We start from the raw sequence: 23569 nt of genomic DNA, 5'->3' as shown, positions 1-23569 counted from the left end.
TGAGCTGCCATGTGGGTGCTGGGAATTTAAAACAGGTTCCCTGGAAGAGCAGCCAGTGCTCTGAATCACTGAGCCATCTCTCCAGCCCCTGATCATCTTTTTCTATCCCTCCCTGTCCTCTGCTATCTTCCTCCTTTGGTAATCCCCACTCTATTCTGACCTGAAATTAGTCTGTCAAAGGGACATCTGTACTCCCAAGTGTATCTCAGCACTTAATAGCCAAAAATGAAAAGAGTTTAAGTGTCCATCAGCTGATAGTGGATAAAGAAATGTGGTACCTATACAGAAAATGTAGTTAACTCTAGCCTGTGGATGGAATCTACAGAAAGAAGTCTTCAGTTCACTAGAAGAGAAACTGTTCTTGTTGTGTTTTACATATGTGCTACATTAAGAGAGGTACTTTAGTCTCAGGTAACCAACTAGTTAGTTGATAGAGACACTTCATGAAGAGTACTTACATATCACATATGTTTTGAACTAGATTAGGGAATCACTAAAGTACCATGTCAAATCAAGGGTAGAATGATTGTTCCATAACTTGTTTATTTTATGTGTAAGTATAATGTAATACAATAAGGTTAAGTTAAACATAAGGGGAAAGAACGTTCCTGATGGGTGGTATTCTGTGACATTTGCTGTTCTAGGTTTTGCACTTTGGTCAAAGAGATGCTAAACAATGGAGTGGGCAGTACAGTGGAGTTGGAGGGAGAGGCGGATGGAGACACCTTAGAGGTAAATCACAGAAGATCCAGAACTAGGAAAACATCCTTTAATATATATACCGTTGGTGCTTAAAGAAAAAGTCTCAATTTTCATGTGAATCCTCTATTAAACATAGTTCAAGATACCTTTGAAAACCAGCCAGACATCATTGTCCATGGTCTCAGAAATTAAGTGCAAAGTGTCTGTAGAATAATCTTATGATCATAGGATCCTGTCAGAATATTTAAGAAAAATAGCCATGGGTTACATTAAAGTTTTCTTTTATGCATAACTATGCAAAGTATATTTTTCTAAGTTAATATTACTTATGAGACTCTAGGAGAGATATTTGACAAGCTGGAAACCAATTTTTGCCTAAATGGACTTTAGTTATATCTACCTGGACATGGTATATTAACTATATCAAGGTTTGAATCACTTTAAGGAAAGTAACCTTATCATAAACTCATTTGGACAGCACAGTTGTCCACAATGACTACATCATTTATTTGTATTTTAATCTTGCAGTCATTCAGATTTGTCACTAATTCAAGTTCTCCCAGTAATTACAATTTCTTGAAATTTTATTATATTTTTGAAGTTAGACTGAAAGTAATTCCTTAAGGTTTTCTTCAGAATGTATCGAAAGGGTTCATTTAGTTATTGGGTCAAGGTACAAAAATTATTAGCTGACAATCAAAAGTGTATTGCAGAAGTGAAGTGAGTGATTCCCTGTAAAGGCAACAGGTGTGGGAAGAGAGAAAGCTGTGAAATAAGTCTGTCAGACAGTGAGGACCCTTTAGTCATCTTAATTGTGTATTAATTGTCATGAGCACCCTATAGGAAGGAACTTATGGATTAGTGTATAAATTACTCTGGGGTAAGTACAAACAGTGAGGACATGCAAAACCCCAGAAATACTCATTCCTTTCTCTGTTTTACATAAGAGTTGCTTAGACTACTGTCATCTTTGTTTTAATAATTACATAAATTTAATAAATTTAAACGCAGCTGCCTGCAGTGGCTTATTATACTTGTCATTTTCATTTTACTGCGTATGTGCATGCTATGTGAGGAAGTCAAAGGATAACTCTGGACTTAATTCTCTCCTTTCTATGGCTTTGGGGGGTTGAACTCAGGTCATCAGGCTTGCGTGGTAAGCACTGATACCAACTGAGCCATCTTACTGGTCTTGTTTTTGCTTTGTAAGACAGGTTTTTTTTTCTTTGTAGTCCAGATAACCCTGAGCTCTCATGAACTTCCTGTCTTAGCCTCCTGAGTGCTGGAATTATAGGCATGTGCTACCACATCAAGCAGGGTCGCAACAGGTTTTTATGAGAAGACAGATGAAATGGACTAGCAATTTATCTTAACTGTAAAATGTATTTGCAACATGTTCTAGATCTATATAACTGAAAGGGAGTCCTCCCAACATGCAATATTAAGATGTTAACATTTATTGACTTTTAATTCTTTCCTGGGCTATTGAAAGAGGCTAGTTCCTGACAAGTTGATAAGTGATCATGCAGGAAGATACTGATTTGTGGTATTTAACATCCTTAGAAAGTTTTAAATTGCAGCATTAAAATGGTGAAAAATCTCGAAAAGGTAAGCCAGGTAATTTACAGATGAGTCTTATTTTTACTTTTCAGATATTACATTTCATTAAGTCATTCTATAAATACATAAACAGATGAGAATAATTGTTAAATGAAAAGTATATAGCCTAAGAACCATATTTTGCTTGGCACTCAAATAATGCTTTGTAATTTTGAAAACTTGTTAGATAAATTTTGGGCTTCTTTTCAGTAAGTTGTGTTTTGTCTTTTTTTTGTCCCATTCTTTTCCCGTGTTTAGTATGGATATGACCATGATGCGAATGGGGAGAGAGTTGTCCTGGGGAAAGGCTCCTATGGGATTGTGTATGCTGGCCGAGATCTCAGTAATCAAGTACGAATAGCCATCAAGGAAATCCCAGAGAGAGATAACAGGCAAGTTGGGACTGTCCTCCATCTCAGCAATCTGTATCCCAAGCCTACCACTGATGGTGTAAGGATTTAATCTATGTCAGCAGAATGGTGTGGCTACCTTATGTTGTCAGAATTTAGGGTGATCACATTAGAAGGGTAATCTGCTTTTGTTCTCTATTAAGAAAAATCAAACTACTTAAAAGTTTATAGATTAAAGAATGTCATATTTCAAAAGAAAATTGTGTTTTTTCTCACAACTATGTCTGAAAATTTACTTTTTATGCAGCTATTTGAAAATATTTTAAAATGTGACTGAGAAATTTTTTTCTCTTTGTTTTTCAGTGCTGGGGATAGAACCCAGGTCCTCGAACATGCTAGGCAAGCACTCTACCACTGAGCTACATCTCTAGCCTTGACTGAGTGCTCTTAAATTTACACTGTAACAATTGAAAATGGCTATGATTTGTCTGGATATATCATTACAGAACTTAAATGCAGTTAAAACTCAGAGTTTCACAATACAAATTTTGTTAATAACTGTGGTCTTCAACCTTACCATAGATTTGGGGCTATTTTTCTACCATCAGTATTACAACTTAGCAATTTTATTATTACATTTTTTTAATTTTTCATACATTAGAGTTTGATCATATTCTTTGTCCTCTCCCAAGTCCTCCCAGATCCTCCCCGACCCTCCGGCTTCCCTACCCATCCAACTTCATGTTCTTAGTTTACTTTATTTTAAATTTAAACCTCATCTAAATCTAAACAAAAACACAGCAGTGCTTACTGTTGAGTGATTCTGTAGAGAATCTATGTACATAATCATGACCCCAACAGAAATAATCATGGACCATAGACACATCTACCATAGTTGTCAGTGTTGCCTCCAGCTCTGGGTGCTAATGCTCTGGGATTGTGAATTGTAGGCTGGTTTTCTTTGCTTCATGTCTAAAAACCACTTATGAGTGAGTACATATTTTTCTTTCTGGGTCTGGGTTACCTCAATATGACGTTTTCTAGATCTATCCATCTGCCTGCAAATTTCAAGATGTCATTATTTTTTCCGCTGTGTAGTACTCCATTGTGTAAATGTTCTACATCTTCTTTATCCATTCTTCAGTCAAGTGACATTTAGGTTGTTACCAGGTTCTGGCTATGATGAATAATGCTTCTATGACCATAATTGAGCACATGTCCTTGTGGTACAATTAAGCATCCTTTGGATATATACCCAAAAGTGGTATTGCTGGGACTTGAGGAAGGCTGTTTCCTAATTTTCTGAGAAATTGCCACACTGGCATTCAAAGGGGTTATACCAGCTTGCACTCCCACCAGCAATAAAGGAGTGTTCCTTTTACCCCTTATCCTCTCCAGCTTAAGTGGTTATCAGTGTTTTTTATCTTGGCCAATCTTACAGGTGTAAAATAGAATCTCAGAGTTGTTTTGATTTGCATTTCTCTGATGACTAAGGATGTTGAATATTCCCATAAGTGTCTTTCAACCGTTTTCGATTCCTCTGTTGAGAGTTTTTTGTTTAGGTCTGTACTCCATTTTTTATTGGATTATGTGTTCTTTTGGTGTCCAATTTCTTGAGTTCTTTGTATATTTTGGAGATCAGCCCTCTGTCTGATGTGGAGTTAGTGAAGATCTTTTCCCATTCTGTAGGCTGCCGTTTGTCTTGTTGACCATGTCCTTTTCTTTAAAGAAGCTTTTCAGTTTCAGGAAGTCCCATTTATTAATTGTTTCTCTCAGTGTCTGTGCTACTGGTGTTATATTCAGGAAGTGGTCTCCTGTGCCAATGTGTACAAGTGTACTTCCCACTTTCTTTCCTATGAGGTTCAGTGTGGTCGGATTTATATTGAGGTCTTTGATCCATTTGGACTTGAGTTTTATGCTTGGTGATAGATGTGGATCTATTTTCATTCTTCTACATATTGATATCCAGTTATACCAGCACCATTTGTTAAATATGCTTTCTTTTTTCCATTTGATATTTTTTGCTTCTTTGTCAAAAATCAGGTGTTCAAAGATGTGTGGATTGATATCCATGTCTTTGATTCCATTTCATTGGTCCTGCTGTCTGTTTTTATGCCAATACCAGGCTATTTTCAGTACTGTAGCTCTGTAGTTGAGTTTGAAGTCAGGGATTGTGATGCCTCCACAAGTTCCTTTATTGTACAGGATTGTTTTGTCTATCCTGGGTTCTTTGCTTTTCCATATAAAGTTGAGTATTGTTCTTTCAAGATCTGTAAAGAATTTTGCTGGGAATTTGCTGGGCATTGCATTGAATCTGTAGATTGCTTTTGGTAAGATTGCCATTTTTACTATGTTAATTATGCCTACCCATAAACATGGGAGATCTTTCCATTTTCTTGTATCTTATTCAAATTTTTTCTTCAAAGATTTAAAGTTCTTGTCATATGGGTCTTCCACTTGTTTGGTTAGAGTTACTCCAAGATATTTTATGATTTGTGGCTATTGTAAAGGGTGATGTTTCTCTGATTTCTTTCTCAGCCCATTTATCATCTGTGTAAAGGAGGGCTACTGATTTTTTCGAGTTAATCTTATATCCTGCTACATGACTTGTCTGGGACCAGCCTCGACAAAAACACCACTTGCCAGGATCAGTGCGTGGAGATTTAGAAAAATTAGTAAAGAATATGAGGATGCATAAAAAACAGTAAAACAGAAACCATAGAATAGTACCGGGAGGGCATTCCAGTGAATACTGAAATTGTCCGAGTTTAATTTTCCATACACTTTTATACCCCAATACAAAAGGGGGACAAAGGCAACAAAAGACTTCTTTAACATGATACAAAGGACAGGACAATGGCAATGGGTTTTTGATCCTACTGCACGTACTGGCTTTGGGGGAGCCTAGGCAGTTTGGATGCTCACCTTACTACACCTGGATGGAGGTGGGCGGTCCTTGGGCTTCCCACAGGTCAGGGAACCCTGATTGCTCTTCGAGCTGATGAGGGAGGGGGAGTTGATTGGGGGAGGGGGAGGGAAATGGGAGGCGGTGGCGGGGAGGAGGCAGAAATCTTTAATAAATAAATAAACTAAAAAATAAGACAACTTGAACAGTTAATTGCTTTAACACTTTGAGACATCAAGTCATTAGCATTGTTTAGGCAGTGAAGCCACCCTAGACCAAGTCTCCTAAATGCAGCCCTTTTCCAGGTAACCTCCAATTAAAAAGAAGCAAAAGCATGTTTGCATATCCTGACCATCTGTCAGGATGGAAATCTGCTCACATTTTTTGGACCTCCACAATTACTGGAGGTGTTTATGAGTTGTAGAAGTTCCTTGAGATAATTTTTGGGGTCGCTTATGTAAACTATCATATCATCAACAATAGTAAGAGTTTGACTTCTTTTCCGATTTGTATCCCATTGATCTTCTTTTGTTGTCTTATTTTCCTAGCTATAACCTCAAGTACTATATTACATAGATATGGAGAGAGTGGACAACCTTGTCTTGTTCCTGATTTTAGTAGGATCACTTTGAGATTCTTTCCATTTAGTTTGATGGTGGCTGTTGGCTTGCTGTATATTGCCTTTATTATTTTTAGGTATGTTCCTTGTATTCCTGCTCTCTTCAAGACCTTTATCATAAAGGGGTGTTTTATTTTGTTGAAGGCCTTTTAAGTATCCAATGAGATGATCGTGTGTTTTTTTTTTCTTTTAGTTTGTTTATATGGTGGATTACATTGACAGATTTTTGTATGTTGAACCAGCCCTGCATCTCTGGGATAAAGCCTACTTGGTCATGGTGGATGATTTTTCTGATGTGTTCTTGGATTTGGTTTGTCAGTATTTCATTGAGTATTTTTGCATCGATGTTTATGAGTGAGATTGGTTTGTAATTCTCTTTTTTTAGTAATGTATTTGTGTGGTTTGGGTTCAGGGTAACTATAGCCTCATAAAAAGAGTTTGACTATCCTGTTTCTAGTGTGTGGAACAATTTGAGGAGTATTGGTATTAGTTCATCTTTGAAAATCTTGTAGAATTCTGTGCTGAAACCGTCTGATCCTGGGTGTTTTTGGCTGGGAGACTTTTGATGACTGTTTGTCTTTCTTTAGCAGTTATAGGTCTATTTAATTTGCTTCTCTGGTCTTTTTTTTCAGCTGTCAGTCATCTTGGAGGAAGATGCAAGATGAAAATAATTGTTTATTAGATTTAAGGCATGAGAATTTAGAAAATGAAATTTCAAGGACATTCTTTTTTAAATAATATATGACCCCTGTAACAGGAAGTTGAATAGACAAATATGTAAGACTATCACCCACTAAGCATAATTAAGAATTAAGTTATAAAATCTGGGAGTAGCCCTGTCTAGTTTCGAGTTCCAACCACTTCCTTTTTTTCTTTTATTATTATTATTATTATTATTATTATTAAAAATTTCCACCTCCTCCCATTTCCCTCCCCTCCCCCCAATCCACCTTCCCTTCCCTCTCCAGTCCAAAGAGCAGTCAGGGTTCCCTGCCCTGTGGAAAGTCCAAGGTCCTCCCCCCTCCATCCAGGTCTAGGAAGGTGAGCATCCAAACTGGCTAGGCCTCCACAAAGCCAGTACATGCAGTAGGATCAAAACCCAGTGCCATTGTCCTTGGCTTCTCAGTCAGCCCTCATTGTCCGCCATGTTCAGAGAGTCCAGTTTTATCCCATGCTTTTTCAGTCCAGTTCAGCTGGCCTTGGTGAGCTCCCAATAGATCAGCTCCACAGTCTCAGTGGGTGGGTGAACCCCTCGTGATCCTGACTTCCTTGCTCATGTTCTCCCTCTTTCTGCTCCTCATTGCGACCTTGGGAGCTCAGTCCAGTGCTCCAATGTGGGTCTCTATCTCTATCTCCATCCATCGCCAGATGAAGGTCCTATGGTGATATGCAAGATATTCATCAGTATGGCTATAGGATAGGGCCATTTCAGGCTCCCTCTTGTCAGCTGCCCAAGGAGCTAGATGGGGACATCTCCTTGGACACCTGGGAACCCTCTAGGGTCAAGTCTCTTGCCAACCCTAAAATGGCTCCCTTAATTAAGATATCTACTTCCCTGCTCCCATATCCACCCTTCCTCCATCCCAACAGTCCCATTCCCCCAAGCTCTCCCCATCCTCCCCTTCTCACTTTTCTCTCCCCCTTACCCTCACCCCACCTCCACCCCCAAGTTCCTAATTTTTGCCCGGCAATCTTGTCTACTTTCAATATCCAGGAGGATAACTATATGTTTTTTGGGGGGTTCACCTTCTTAATTTAGCTTCTCTAGGATCACAAATTATAGGCTCAATGTCCTTTATTTATGGCTAGAATCCACTTATGAGTGAGTATACCATATTCCTCTTTTTGGGTCTGGGTTGCCTGACTCAGGATAGTGTTTTCTATTTCCATCCATTTGCATGCAAAATTCAAGATATCATTGTTTTTTACCGCTGAGTAGTACTCTTATGCGTACATATTCCACACTTTCTTTATCCATTCTTCTGTTAAGGGGCAGCTAGGTTGTTTCCCTGGTCTTGATTTAATTTTGGTAAGTGATATTTATCCAGAAAATTGTTCCTTTCCTGTAAGTTTTCCAATTTGTGGAGTACAGGATTTTAAGTATGACCTGATGATTCTCTGTATTTCCTCCGTGTCTGTTGTTATGTCCCCCTTTTCAATTGTAATTTTGTTAATTTGGATATTCTCTCTCTGCCTTTTGGTGTGTCTTCATTTTGACAATGAAACACCACACAATACTGAGTGTGGCATTTTCCACTGGTGTCATGTTGATATTTGTTTTTGATCATGTAGCTTTTTGGATTAGGAATACTCAGCCTGAATCCCATGTTTTTGATCATGTAGCTTTTTGGATTAGGAATACTCAGCCTGAATCCCATGTTTTACAGGTAGGAATTTAAATATTCTCATGGAATCTGAGAAAGAGATCCCAGAAGGGATGGTTAGCAGCAAGGTGCATACTGTTAAAGGACTACTAGGGCCTAGAGCCCTGGGATTGGACAAGTGACACAGGCTTTGTTGTTTTGTTTTTTTTTTTCTGTAATAGGTACTCTCAGCCTCTGCATGAAGAAATAGCCCTGCACAAATATCTCAAGCATCGCAACATTGTTCAATACCTAGGCTCTGTTTCCGAGAATGGCTACATTAAGATATTTATGGAGCAGGTGCCTGGAGGTAAGTAGACACTTTTGAATTTGCATTCTGAAAATCGCTTATGACAATACAGTCTGAATATCATTGATTGTCTCACCATTTAACAAATGATAGACCTTTTTTGGAAATTGGAAAATATTGGGGTTTTTTTCAGAAGAGTTTTATACAACTTTGCAAAGGTCACATAAACAGTTTATTTCAGGCTTGTTTATTCTGCTTAAAATACTCACTGACTGTCTACTGAGTGCCAACATTGGAGACAAAGACTTGAAGAGAACAGTATCTCTGGCCTTGAGCTTTGCTCTTCTCAGTCTAGGAGTTTAGAGGTGGTTTGGAAAAGGATGGGAAAGGGACACTGGAACTTTCTTATAATTTTATACATGTATATAATGCATTATTATCTTATTTATCCTACATTATTCTCTGCTGTCTCTTTTCCCTTCCTGGTGACCCTTTCTTCTTCCAACTAGTCCCTCTCTTTCATATCTTTTTTGCCACCCGGTGGGTTTAATTGTTTGCTTATATGAGAATGTTTATAGTTTTTTTTAAAAAAAAAATTGGAGCACGGGTAACATATCAGTGTCTACACCATTAAAGAAAGTAACCACTACCACTATTAACTGCTAATAGCCTCATTGGCCTTCCCTATTCATGATGAAATATTGAATGGCCCAATTTTATGCAGCTCATAGGCAAGGTAACTTAAGTTGCTATGTGTTTATAGTTGCAATGGACATGTCATTTTCAAATGGCATTGTTTCCTACAATTCCTCCCCATTTTCTGGCTCTTAGATTCCTTCCATTTCCTCTTCTATAATGTTCTCTAGTCCTTGGAGAAGAATGATAGAAGTGTCGCATTTAGGACTCAGAACTCAACAATCATTTATTCCTAGTACTTTGACCAGTTACAAGCCTGCATTAACCACTTCCTACTACCAAAAGACTTCTCTGGCCACATCTGATAGCAGTACTAGTCTTTGGAGTATAAACACAAATATATATGTAATTGACATGTTTATTAGCTAAGCAACAGTAATAGATTCTCCTCTATGGCCTATGATCTACTCAGTTAAAGACTTTTGGTCACATTTACAGTACCAGGCATTTATTCCCTCTTGGGGAATAGAACTATAATACAACAGAAAATTATTGGCACCACCTGTAACAGTTATGCCACTATTGCCTCAGTGTGCACATCTTGCTAGCCTTGTCAATATCAAAGAATGTAGGGTTAACCACTATGTATACCACTGACTATCTTTCTTCTCTACCAACCTGCATAATAACTTTATGGTCCTATGAAAAGTAGCCAGCAGATAGGTAGTTCCCTGGCCAATTCCAGTTTGATTTCTCTCTGTCCTGTAAACAAAGTGGGTGGTGTATTCAGAAGGAGTCCTAGTAACTAGTTCTGGTGGGCAATCAAGTGCAATGGCAATAGCCAATTTTGTTTTGAAAATCTCTCGGGGCCTTGCTGGTAAGCAAGTCATAGGGAGGTATCCCATACCTTGCACTGGAATTTTCATTTCAAAACTTTTAGCTTGGGCTGGAGAGATGCTTGGTGTTTAAGAGCATTTGCTGATCCCAGCACCCACAAAGTGCCTACAACTGTCTGTAACTCCAGTTTCAAAGGATCTTATGATACCTGCAAGCTCCTGCATGCACATTACACATAAAATCTATTTTGAAAGATTCATGTATTCTGGGAAGAGTATTACCCACCCATGCAGGATACTTCCTGTCAGATGTTTTTAATTATATTTTTAATTAGTTTACAAAATAATGGGTTTCTTACATGATTTTAAATGCATCCTTAGTTTTGGTAAACCCTCTACCATCCCTACCTTTCCTCCATCTTCCTATGACAACCCCCTTAAACCATTTTTATTATACCCAGTATCCCTAATACACACTTTCATATCACATTGGGCACAGTTACTTTTAAAGAGATATAGCAAAATAACAAATGGATAATAAAGCCAAATACCAGTGCGTTATGTATGAAATCACTACATGTAACCAATGGAGTATTAGAAGTAATTGTTTTGATCTATAACTGGTAGTTTGAATGGGTCTAGTCATTAAGATTCAGTTTTCTGGTTAAATAAATTGTAAAAAGTAGAGTAATAATTACTATAAACATTATTGGTATATTAAATAGCCCCATCTCAACTAACCATTGGGTAGGTTAAATGAGATAATACATGTAACAGCTTCTGGAAAGGTGCCTGGCAATGAACAAGAGCTAAGATAAATGTGTATGCATTGAAATAATAATAAATCTCATAACATTGTAATTGAATAGTGATCATCAGTATCTGAAAATTAGTATAAGGTTAAAAACATCACTATAGTTTATTCCCTGACCGATTACAAATGAATCTTTGTCATCCTGTTGGTTTTTGTTTATTTTTTGGTTTGGTTCCTTTTGTTTGGTTTGGTTTGGTGTTGCTATGTCACTTTCTAGGAAGCCTTTCTGCTCTCTTGCGATCCAAATGGGGACCAATGAAGGAACCCACTATCAAGTTTTATACCAAACAGATCCTGGAAGGCCTGAAGTATCTCCATGAAAACCAGATAGTTCACAGGGACATAAAGGTATGAGCTTCTCTAAACCATCAAAGTGGTGTTTTTTTAAGCCTTTACTATAGTATGGCAAAATAGTCTGCACACAGAGGGAGACAGCTTAGCAGGATAGCCCCACACTATCCTGACAGGTCCAGTCTTTTTAGAGAGAATTTATCAAGGTCCTATACTATAGGTTTTTGGTTTGCTTAAATCTGACTTTGCACACTCAATGCTGTTCTTTTTCCAAAGGGCGATAATGTGCTGGTGAACACCTATAGTGGAGTGGTAAAAATCTCTGATTTTGGAACATCTAAACGCCTTGCAGGAATTAACCCATGCACGGAGACCTTTGCTGGTAAGCAGAGCAGAACTGGCTGTGTGGTACCATCTAAGCTTTCTTCTGAACCTGCAGTCCTCTAATAACTACTTATTGGTCACCTTTACAGCAGAGTATCATTTGAGTTTTCTAAATTTATTTAAGACTTTTCCATAGAATATAGTTTGATCATACACTTTCCTTTCCCCCAACTCCTCCAAGATCTTTCCTACGTTCCTACCCACCCAACTTAATTCTCTCTCCGTCTGTCTGTCTCTCTCTCTCTCTCTCTCTCTCTCTCTCTCTCTCTCTCTCTCTCTCTCTCTCTGGTGTGTGTGTTACAAAATGAAAATCAAAACAATCTTGTAAAAACAGACAAAAAATACTAAAACAAAACAGAAAGTGTGTAAAAAACATGGAATCATCTGTTTTATGTTGGCCAGTTAGTCCTGGGCATGAACCCTGCCTGCCCAAGACCGTGGTTGATATACCAAATGACAATCTAAGATTTGCCCTTTGCTGGCAGGTATCAATTACAAATAGCTTCTTGGTTAGGGTTGGAACTTTGTGTCTCCTCAGTTTGGGGAGTGTTGTCTGTTTTGGACCTGTGCAGGTCTTGGGCATACTGTCATAGTCTCTGTGAGTTCATATGTGTATCAATCCTGTAGTGTCTGGAAGATGTTCTTGGAGTCATCTACCACTTCTGGCTCTTACCGTCTTTCTGACTCATCTTCTGCATAGATCCCTGAGCCTTGAGGGAAGAGGTTTGATAGACATCCCATTTAGGGATGAGTGTTCCAAAGTCTCTCACTTTATGCACATTGTCCATTTGTGAGTCTGTGGTAATTTCCACCTACTATAAGAAAAATTGCCTCTGATGAGGGCTGAAACATTGATCTACAGATAATAGCAATATGTCATTGGGAGTCATTACTGTGTTCCCTTAGCAGATTTAGTAGGTTTTCAACTAGGCCCATAGCCCATCTATTTTCTCATGTTCTTGACAGTGTCATGTATGGGTTCCATTTCATGGAGTGGGTTTTAAATCCAATTGAAAAAGATATTGGTTACTCCCAATGTGTGCCTCTATTGTACCAGTTTATCGTGCAGGGCAGGTCACTGTCATAGGTGGCAGTGTTTATAGCTTCCTAATATGATGTTTGCTTTTCTCCTCTGACATGTGTAAAGTAATTTCCAGCAACATGAACACTAATCAGTAGGGGGTAAAACTGCTAGTTGGGGGGAATAGAAAGATGGTTCAGTGGTTAAGATCACTGGCTGCTCTTCCAGAGAACCCAGATTCAATTCTCAGCACCCACATGACGGCTCACACAACTGTCTGAAATTACAGTTACAGGTGATCCAACACCCTCACAGCTACACCAATGTATATTAAATAAATAAAGTTTTAAAACTTGTTGTTGGCACTTGTTGTTGATTGATATCTCCATGTTTGATGTTATACGTAAGCTGTATCTTCAGCAATAAGGCATTCCATCAGGTTATGGTGAGTAACTAATAACTTTGATGATACCAGTGGTGTTTAGGGGTTCTATGGGACCCCTTTAGCCAATGACTCAAGAAGATGTAATCCATTCCTAGCAGTGAAGGTTTATTTGGTAGCATAAGATATCTAGTTTGTGCATTATCTTCCCCATTATACAGTGACTCCCTTTAACTTCCTTTCCTATATGGAAATATTTTGAGACGCTTCTAGAACAGCAAATTTCCATATGACTTTTTTTTTTTTTTGGTTTTTCAAGACAGGGTTTCCTCTGTGGCTTTGGAGCCTGTCCTGGAACTAGCTTTGTAAACCAGGCTGGTCTCGAACTTACAGAGATCCGCCTGCCTCTGCCTCCCGAGTGCTGGGATTAAAGGCGTGCGCCACCATCGCCTGGCTCCATATGACTTTTCAAAAGGCCTTTAATGATAATTGTCTATCTCCATATTCCCTTCTTTACTCCCTCCTCCCACCCCCTTCCTCATTTACCCTCCTTATTTTAGTTTCCCCTTTATCACTTTATAACACTAGACTCTATTTCCCCTTATTTGGAAGATCCTCTATTCCCTCCTAGTCCCTTACTAAGGGACCTAACCTCTGGTTTTTTCAGAAAGAAACATATCTAAAACTTAAAAGCTGGCATCCAGATATAAGAGAAAACACACAATATTTGTCTTTGGGGGTCTGAGTTACCTCACTTGGGATGAGTGTTTCAAACTCCATCCATTTTGATTCTTCATGCAGATAAAGTATTGTCCTTGACTTTAAAATTGTTTCACTTTGTCATAGTGATATACTGTTACACCAATATTGCCCTACTTTCTTCTTGGCCTCTTATAGGTTGGGTAGACAAAGAACTCTGCTGAGGTTTCCTAAGGGTTCTCAGTCAGTAAAATGGAATTATGTCTTCACAGTTAGTGGCCTACCAGTCAAAATAATGGGTAGTTTTGTGTAACTTATTAGGACATGTTATTGGTGTGTCATAAAATCACTCTTTACTATAGTAAATTCTAACAGTTTGCATTTTGATATGATTAGGTTTCCAAGGGAGGCTAATTATCCTGGGGAAAGAGGGTATTTTATGTGAAGTTGAAAGACTACATTCTGTCCACCTGTTGGCGATAAAACTCTGAATGTTGACAGGGACTGGATTCAAAGGTGATATAAATTGACAGCTGGTTTTCCATTTACCAGACCAGTAGGTATAAGGCCTCTCATAAGCTACCTGTGGCTTTTTGGAGTTCCTGCTTAAAAGCAACACTAGCTAAAATTTGATCCCTGGAAAGAAGTGCTGGTTTTTAATGAGGTTGTGGTCTCCTAGGGAGGAGCATGACGACCACAAAGAACATTCCTGACAGAACTGTGAAACAGCTCTCAGAACCTTATAGTTCTGAAATAAGTAAGGTAGTTGATTGTCCTGTCCTTGAAATGGCCAGAGTTGTAAAATGGACAAATTTGGTCTTATCTGTGGTAAATAATGTTCCAGTTTTAAAAGACTTTTCTTCAATAAGAGAAATGTTGTGTATTAGTCCCTGGGTACCCACAGTGGAGACATGACCCCCTCCCAATTAAAGGGAATGTTAATCTATCAAAAATGACTTTTTAGGGGGCTGGAGAGATGGCTCAGTGGTTAAGAGCATTGCCTGCTCTTCCAGAGGTCCTGAGTTCGATTCCCAGCAACCACATGGTGGCTCACAACCATCTGTAAAGAGGTCTGGCGCCCTCTTCTGGCCTTCAGGCATACACACAGAATATTGTATACATAATAAATAAATAAATATTTTAAAAAAATGACTTTTTAGTTATAAGTCCAAAGGAGGTACATGTGCCTTAAAATGGGACAAGACTACACCAGGACTCCATTAGCATTTTCCACATAAAGAATATGTTGAATCTTCACTTATGATTTCTGATATAAATATGCCCTTATTTACATATGAATATGTATATAAGACTGACCCCCCCCCTTTTATCTTCTCATTTTACAACTGTAATTGAAAATAACGTATCTTCCTCTTTGGAAGCCACAATTAGCTTGGCTATATGTAGCAAGAGGGGATCTGATATGACAAGGAACTATTTCAAAATCATAAAACACCAACAGTTTATTTCATAATTAGCATCCCTCAGGAGGAAAAAATCACATGGAAAACACATGTATAATTCATTATTGCATATCACATTTCTCACGTAATTGGCTTAAGGAGGCATGAATTTTGCACTGCAAAATAGTGCAGGGGTGTTTAGGGGATAATAAAGGAGGGATCTCATTTTGATGAGGAAATTCTCCTGCATGTAATTACTCTTTACAAAACAGAAGAGTTCTGTAAAGGAGTCTCAGCTGGCTGGTAAAGAACTCTGGTTATGGTGGATAATGGTGGAACTTTTCCTCATAGATGCTCTGAAATTTTCTGAATCTTGTTAGGAGAAACAATAATCTCAGGCAGTTGCATGCCCTGAATCCCTTCCTTCCTATGTTCCTATGAAGGGCCTTTGCCTTGGGTATGATAAACTAATTACAGTAACAAAACTCAATTTTGAACAGTGTTGGGGCTGGAACCAGGACCATGCCAGTGCTCTATTACTGAACTACACAATGAGCCTTTTTGTCCTTATTGTGGTAGGTTTAACACTTTATGAAGATAAAACTTAATGTCGTTAGAGCACCCATTTGAAATGCATAATTCAATGGTGTCTGGCAAATTTACCACATCCTACAGCCATTGCTCCAATTCCATTTTTAAACATTTCTGTTTCCCCTGCAATATCTCTGTGCCCCCGTGCAGGCAGCCCTAGTTTTAATTCCAGACAGTCACTGAATTGACTCTGTATGTGTGCAGATTTGCATGTTTGGGATATTCCTGCACATGTAATGTGGCAATACACATTCTAAAAACGTTTACCTTTCTCACTTAGTGTTGTTTTCAAGGCTCATCCAGGACTTATTTCCTTTCCACCCGAATAGTCTCCCAAATTATGAATGATAAAGGTTCTTCTGTGACCACTCACACAGGAACCTTTGTGTGAATGTATGTTTTTATTACTCTTACACACATACTTGCCGGGCGATGGTGGCGCACGCCTTTAATCCCAGCACTCAGGAGGCAGAGGCAGGCAGATCTCTGTGAGTTCGAGACCAGCCTGGTCTACAGAGCTAGTTCCGGGACAGGCTCCAAAGCCACAGAAAAACCCTGTCTCGAAAAAAAAAACAAAAAACAAACAAACAAAAAAAAAACACATACTTAATATTAGAACAACAACATGAACTTTATTTGGTCTTTAGCTATAAATACCCTCCAATCAAAGATGAACAGTCCCAGTTTCTGGCTCAACAGCTTGTTTCTTGTGTCACCTTGGACATATAAATTACTATCTATCTATCTCTCAGATTTTTATTGAGTAAAATGACACGGGACATATTTTTCCTGAAAAAAAAGACAACATACATGTCTGTTCTTCCCAGATAGACAGTTCATGATAGAACAAATTATGGATACACCAACGTCCACTTCGGTGAACCAATGAGTTTTATTGGGATTACTTACAGGAATACAGATGAGAGGTTACTTACAGAAACAGAAATGACTCAAAGACAGCTGTATCGCCAAAGCCTACTCCAGCAAGGGTAATAGCTCACCAAAGCTGGGAACCTGGAGCACACTATATAGCCTGTAGGTAGCCTAAAAGGTTGGAGAGTGAGTGCCCTTTCCAGATTGTTCAGCTGTTCTAAGCCTCTTCTAGGCAGCATGGCTGGGTTTGTTTCTTCTAATTAATTTGGTTGTTCTCTGCTGTTTCTCTTTTGTATTTTATTTTTTAAAGATTTATTTATTTATGTGTTTATGTATGTATGTATGCATGTATGCAGCATCCTGCCTGTAGGCCAGAAGAGGGCACCAGATCTCATTACAGGTGGTTGTGAGCCACCACGTGGTTGCTGGGAATTGAACTCAGAACCTCTAGAAGAGAAGTCATTGCTCTTAACTGCTGAGCCATCTCTCCAGCCCTCTTTTTTAGTTTTAAACTGCTTGGTTCATCTCTGCTTCTTCCAGGCAGCTTGGCTAGTCTAGGAGTGACTCAGCAGTCTTTACTGTTTAGGACCCTCCTTCCTCAAGAGTAAATAGAGAATCTAGTCAGTTTCATGGACTTCCTGAAGTTATTTCAAGTTGTTTACTTCCAGTCAAAATGAATTTCTCTGCAATATTTTGCTTCCCTTTAGAACACCTACTTATTTGACCTCCCTGTAGTTAAGAAGTTTCCCTCCAAAATGGAAAATTAATCTCCAAAGAAACCGTTTTAACAACAAATGGAAATGTTTACAAAAATAGACCTCGGGGGTTACCAAGGATGAAATGGATCAATATTGATGAAATATTTTGACTGCACCTGGATCATTGCAAGTGAAACAAGTACTTGTTAAATAAATACAATTTGTATTTTAACATTTAATATGAATTTGCATTTAGAAGTTATAACTTCTAAGTTAGCGCTTGAGAGCTAGAGGGTTCCTTTGAGAGGACTAAGTTTCTATATGGAATATGTTGAACCTGTGGCACACAAAAGGTCATCATAAAGGTTATATTTGTCTCCTATTGCCCATTACATTCAGCCCAGAGCAGATTTAGATTGTCCCATGACTTTTCCAGCTGCTTGGATGACAGAATCACAGAGGAACTTGAGGTTAAAATGGGAGATGGGAAAGGTATAGGCTTATATACTCATGAGTGCTCTGGTCCTCATTAATGCCACTGACCCCCTTACCCCTCTCCATGCCCACTGCATTGTGGACAGTGACCTCTTCTCTACAATCAGGAGTGCTTGCTTCTTCCCTACCTCTTTCCTAACTCACCAACTGCAGGAAGGCAAAGAAAAAAAATTGGCAGGTTAAATGGTGTCTTGATTAACACCATTGTAAGCTGGATCCCTGTTCTCTGCGGTTTAGTGTTTGATGTTCATTTCTCTTGTTGGATTCCCTCTGAATGTGACCCCCGTATCATGGTTGGCCATTGACAGAGTGTCCCCTGAATCTCCCTAACCACTTATCCTTCATGTTGTACCTAGTACCTACTGCACTTTTTCTTTCCATGGAACATTTCCTGGAAGACTGTTTCTGTAGTTCTTTGAAAAATATCTAAAACCAAAATGGCTATAACTGCTCCCACTTCTTGAATCTGAGGTTTGTGTTACCTTCAACTCATCATCGAGAGGGTGTGATACTGCTGTTGCATTTACTTCTTCAGCAGCCTGTACTCCATGCAGGTTATCAGAAGGGAATATGTAGTATCAATCTTATTGGCTATAAAGTTTTGGGTTGGGAAGAAGTGGTGCTTCCCACAAGGCCATCACTTAGACAGCATGATTAGGACAGTCTCCATTACCATGGGAGGTAGCACAAACTTCTCTTTTCACTACTTTTTTAATATAAAATTTTGAAATTTAGGCCACTAACATCTCAAGGAACCTATGGGATATGCTAACATGTGTGACCTCCTTTCAAATGTACATATCTGGAATATCCTTTAACCTGCTTGAGTTGCCATAGACCACATCCTACTGGATTCCCCCACTCTTGCTCTTCTTATTTGTCACCAATCTAGCACTATTCTCAAAAGAAGCTGCTTTTAATACCTACCCCACATCTATTTTTTTTTTACTCTTGAAGTTGAGTCCCTTGACTTGGATGAGAGGTCCCTAAGTAAGGCGTTCAGACTCGTGTACTGAGCAGTTTAAAGGTCTCTTGGAAACTCTGCTTGTGCGGTCCCTGTCTCATGCCTTGCTCTAGTATCTACATCATAGCTTGGTTCCTCTATCAGACAGTTGCCTTATGGCACATCTTTTCTAAGGATGTGAAAATCCTGCCTTGGAAACTACCCAGAAGCTTCCAGTAGAATATACCCCAAGGGGGCTGAGTCAGCACCTGTGGGTCTTTTGGACACTGTGTTGTGAATTCTATACCATCACCTGTGGCAGGTGTCTAAGAGCTGGGATGAGTGGGATATGGTGTCTCTTGGAGGGAAGCTAGTGAGGCTGTGAGGCCCTAAAGAGAGCCAGGCGCAGGGCAAGGCAATTTTCCAAGATTTGTGCATGGTTCAAACACATCACAATGCCATCTTCACAGGTCTTCTCCAGACTCCAGCCTTTGGTAGAATTGACACATGCCCCTACATACACACCACTGGGGCTATTCCTTTATCTGAAGTACTTGTGTGGTTCCATGTCTTTGTTGACTGTTCATGTGAGTAGTGTATCAAATGGAGTGTCTACATTTCCACCATTGCTCTACATCTTCCAGGAATGTGGGAAAGAGGCAGTAGTTTGTCTTTGAAGCCCTGTAGGAGTCATTTCTTTTCAGGTAGCTTTTTCTTCAGCAGTGCTTCTTGGTTTGTTATATAATTCAGTGATGTCAAGTTCTGAACTCAGAGACAGAAGATCTGGGTTCCAACTTCAATGATTAGTTTCTCTGAACATCAGTTTCCTCCTGTGTAAAATGTGTTATAACAATAGATGGCACCTCCTTTGCCAAATCTTACAGAATTATGAACGGTGCATAGTACCTACATGGAAATTATTTATAGGTCATCAAATACTGATCCAAAGTCAGATGTGGGAAGCAACCTGCAATCTAGCTGAATGAGGGCTGGATAAAGAGCCTCACTTCTAGTGAATGGAAAAGATAGAAGTGATGGTGGCAGCAAATGTCCACTTCCTTCTCTCAGATGATTCTCACTGATAAATCATGTCTTGAGCAGTCCTCTGGAAGATTCCATTTCATGAGAAAATGCAGTTAGGAAGCTTTCTGCTCATCCCGGTCTGAAAGAGGGAGCTTCCAAGCAGACCTAGCCATTTTAGGCTAATCTTTAAATCATGTAGTCCAATTCACATCTGGACTGCGGCTTCATGGGAGACTCCCTGCCTGCTCAACTGACTGCTGCTGGGTCCCCGCCCTTAGATGTTGTGTGAGAACGTAATGACCTTTTTGGTTATGTTAAGGATGGAACACAGCCTCGTGAATGCTAGGCAAATGTGCAACTACTGAGCTATACCCTGTGTACCGATACATTGTTTTAAGCTGCTAAATTTATAACATAGAAATAAATAATATGGATGTCCTTACTGATTCCTTAACTTTACGATAGTTAATAGTCATTATGGTCTTGTATAGAGAAAATTATACATTTAGCTTAAGGATATTAATTATGGTTTTAATTATGAAAAATTTATACTAAGGTAGTTACTTGATCAGGATCAGTTAGGCATCACTATTTGATTTAGTACTATTTCTGAGTTCTACATAATGTAAATTTATTTTCATGTTCTTTTTACAAATTATTTTAGAGATAATACCTTTCCTCCTTCCTTTACCTCCCTCCAAATTCCCCCATATACCCTTCTCCTTGTTCTATTTAAATTCATAGTTTCTTTTTACATTAATTGTTGTTACACGCATATATGTGTGTATATACAACATATATTTATATAACCTGTTTAGTCATATAATGTTACTTGTATGTATATTTTCCTCTTTTAAAAATATCTTTGTACACTGGGCAGTGATGGGCGCACTTGGGAGGCAGAGGCAGGTGGATCTCTCTGAGTTCAAGGCCAGCCTGGTCTACAAGAGATAGTTCTAGGACAGGCTCCATAGATACAGAAAAACCATCTTTGTACATAAAGAATGAAATTGTATCTTTGCAGGAAAATATATCCAACTAGAGATCACCATATAAGCAAAATAAGTTAAATTGAGAAGAAGTGTGTGTTTTCTTATATTTGTGGACCCTTGTCCTATATAGATTCATAAATCACATCTAAATATGACACAAAAGTAGGGAACCAATTTCTGGGGAAATGAATGGAAATATGGAAAGGAGAAAGGAGAGGGCTGTGAATATAGTTGAAGTATATGAAATAATTGTATGAATATGTGTTTATGAAACCAATCACTGTGTACAATGAATGTATATCAAACACACACACACACACCCCTACACCTACCTTTCAAGTATGTTAGCTATGGTCCAGGCAGGAAAATATAAGTCATCCCAATTGTTTTCACAGAGTATTTTCTGAGTACTGAAACTGAAAAGGCAAAAGGAGGCTGAGACATCAGGAGGCTTCATAAGGGTGGGAGTGCACAGTTGGTAAGGTAGGATCAGAACCTTGAGGAAGTAGTGTGCCTAGGCTGACATAGGTACTCTAGTACTTACATGCCTGGTTCTGGGAGTGTATAGTGACAAAAATTGGGATATTAGAGCCAACTGATGGTCCCCATTCAGGCCTGCTCACAGGAACAACAAACATACAGGGAAGAGTATGTCCCCTTTTGTTTGTAATATAACAAGTAAAGCGCCTGAAGATCAGAGTATAGAGCTAAGCCACAAGTTGGCCATAGAGGCCAGGCATTAGTGGCACACACCTTTAATCCGAGCACTTGGGAGACAGGCAGACAGATCTCTACACAAGACTGATCCAGTCTAAAAGCAAAACGGAGCCAGATAGTGGTGACTCATGCCTTTAATCCCAGTACTTGGGAGTCACATGCCTTTAATCCCAGTACTAAGGAGGTAGAGACAGGAAGGGATATGGCTGGGCAGAGAGAGGAAAATAAGGCGGAAGGACACAGGAGCTCAGATGTAGTCTGAGCATGCAGTCTGAGGATTCGTAGAGACAGGATATCTTTAGTCTGAGGATTCGGTAGAGGTAAAAGGTCTCTCTAGTGGCTGACTGCTCTCCTTCTCTGATCTCTCAGCTTTCCCACCCTAATATCTGACTCCAGGTTTTTATTATTCAGACCAGTTAGAATTCATGCTACATCCCCCTCTATCCTTCCAGAGTCTTTCTACCGCCTTTTAGTTGCAGAACCTAACAGGGAGCTGCAGGCAATGAGGAAGGGGATACCAGCCCCAGCATCACAGAGCAGAGTGAGTGCTAATAAACAGTACGGTGTTAAATCTTTCTGTACTTATAGATTATTAGAAGAAGCATCTCCTGCCAACACTATTCCCTGTGTTAGTCACAGCGACAACAGCCTGCAGGGGATATTGTAACACCAGAAGTTTCCTTCCTGAGGCACTGGGATTTCCTCACAGTGCAAGTGCACATGAGATGCACCTTCATCTTGCCTAACTTTGCAAGTGACTCAACAGTTCCCCCTTCATTTTCACTCTGAAAGGCAAAGCATTTATTTGTGCCCCACCCATCTGTTTTGTCTTCCCCAATAATAATCTATAACTTCAAAGGTGGTTGAAACTAACTGAAACTATTTAAAATTCATTTCTTTTGGCTTCATTAACTACATTTCAACAATATACTAGTCATGTGTAGCTGTTGGCTACCATGTCAGATTGTATAGAATATATGCCCATTATTGCAGAACATTCTATTGGTCAGAACTGTCTTAGAATCTTTAAAAGGTTCTTAGGAAGCTGGGTTTGGTGGTCCACACTTATAGAGGCTTGGAAAGCTGAAGAAGGAAGACCACCATTAAGTTTGACACCAGCCTAGACTATATAGTGATTTCCAGGCTAGTCCAGGCTGTGTAGTGAAACACTGGATGAAAAATGTTACCAAGCATAGTGGTTTGTGCCTCTGAACCCAATACTCTGGAGGTTGAGGCAGGAAAATCAAGGAGAGTTCCATGTTAACCTAGGCTACATAAAGATCCAGACTAGCCTGAGCTACAGAGTAAGACATTGTCTCTGTTAATTAATTGATATTTTATAGTAAAGAAAAATGGTAACATGTTGGCCTTTCAAAAAAAAGTAGTACCTTTATTGAGTAAAAACTCAGGAAACCACCTTTGGTTGTATGGTCTTGAGACAGACCCTCTTCTTTGCTCTGGACATGAGTATTAGAGCCATGCCTTGGCCAAGGTCATCTGGACCTCTTTGTCAGTCCATAGCATCTTCTGATGGCAAGTCCACACTTACACTCTTTTCTCATGCCACATTAAGGAAAACCAAAGATTTTACTCCCCAGGCCCTTCGTTGGCCTCTCCAACCTCCTGCTCACCCCATGTCTTCCCCTTCACTAATCCTTTCACATTCCTGTCACCATAGCCAGTCACCACCTTCCCTTTAACAACCTCTAGTAGCTCCTGACAAAGTCAGCCTTCCCTTACCACCATTTTTGGCAAGGGTTGTTCCTTTGCTACCTTTAGTCGCCTTGCCCCAGATCCACCATCACCATCTGGTGCAGATCCACCAGGCTGTACCCTGGACTCTGTACTTGAGCTTTGCTAAGCTCTTCCCTCTGATTTGATGTTTTTCTGTCCTCTTCCATCTTTACAGCAGAAACTTACTTCACTGACAGCATCAGCTACTGAAGGCGTAAGTCACAAACAATGCCACACCAATTCGGGGTT

At 39.3% G+C, this 23569-nt stretch overlaps 1 protein-coding gene across 1 annotated transcript in view; it reads left to right on the top strand.

Annotated features, from left to right (window-relative positions):
- Positions 1-23569, top strand: part of Map3k15 (mitogen-activated protein kinase kinase kinase 15) — a 137571-nt gene that overhangs the window by 94571 nt on the left and 19431 nt on the right. Inside the window, exons 14-18 of the mRNA XM_041642320.1 lie at positions 645-732; positions 2560-2693; positions 8721-8848; positions 11292-11422; positions 11642-11747. Coding sequence (XP_041498254.1) covers positions 645-732; positions 2560-2693; positions 8721-8848; positions 11292-11422; positions 11642-11747 — 587 coding nt within the window. The remainder of the gene's footprint in view (positions 1-644; positions 733-2559; positions 2694-8720; positions 8849-11291; positions 11423-11641; positions 11748-23569) is intronic.

Source organism: Microtus oregoni, unplaced genomic scaffold (genome assembly GCF_018167655.1).
Source record: "Microtus oregoni isolate MIOR12 unplaced genomic scaffold, Mior012 000074F_000, whole genome shotgun sequence".
NCBI lineage: Eukaryota > Metazoa > Chordata > Mammalia > Rodentia > Cricetidae > Microtus > Microtus oregoni.
Note: the sequence above shows the minus strand (reverse complement) of the source record. Positions and strands in the feature narration are given on the sequence as shown.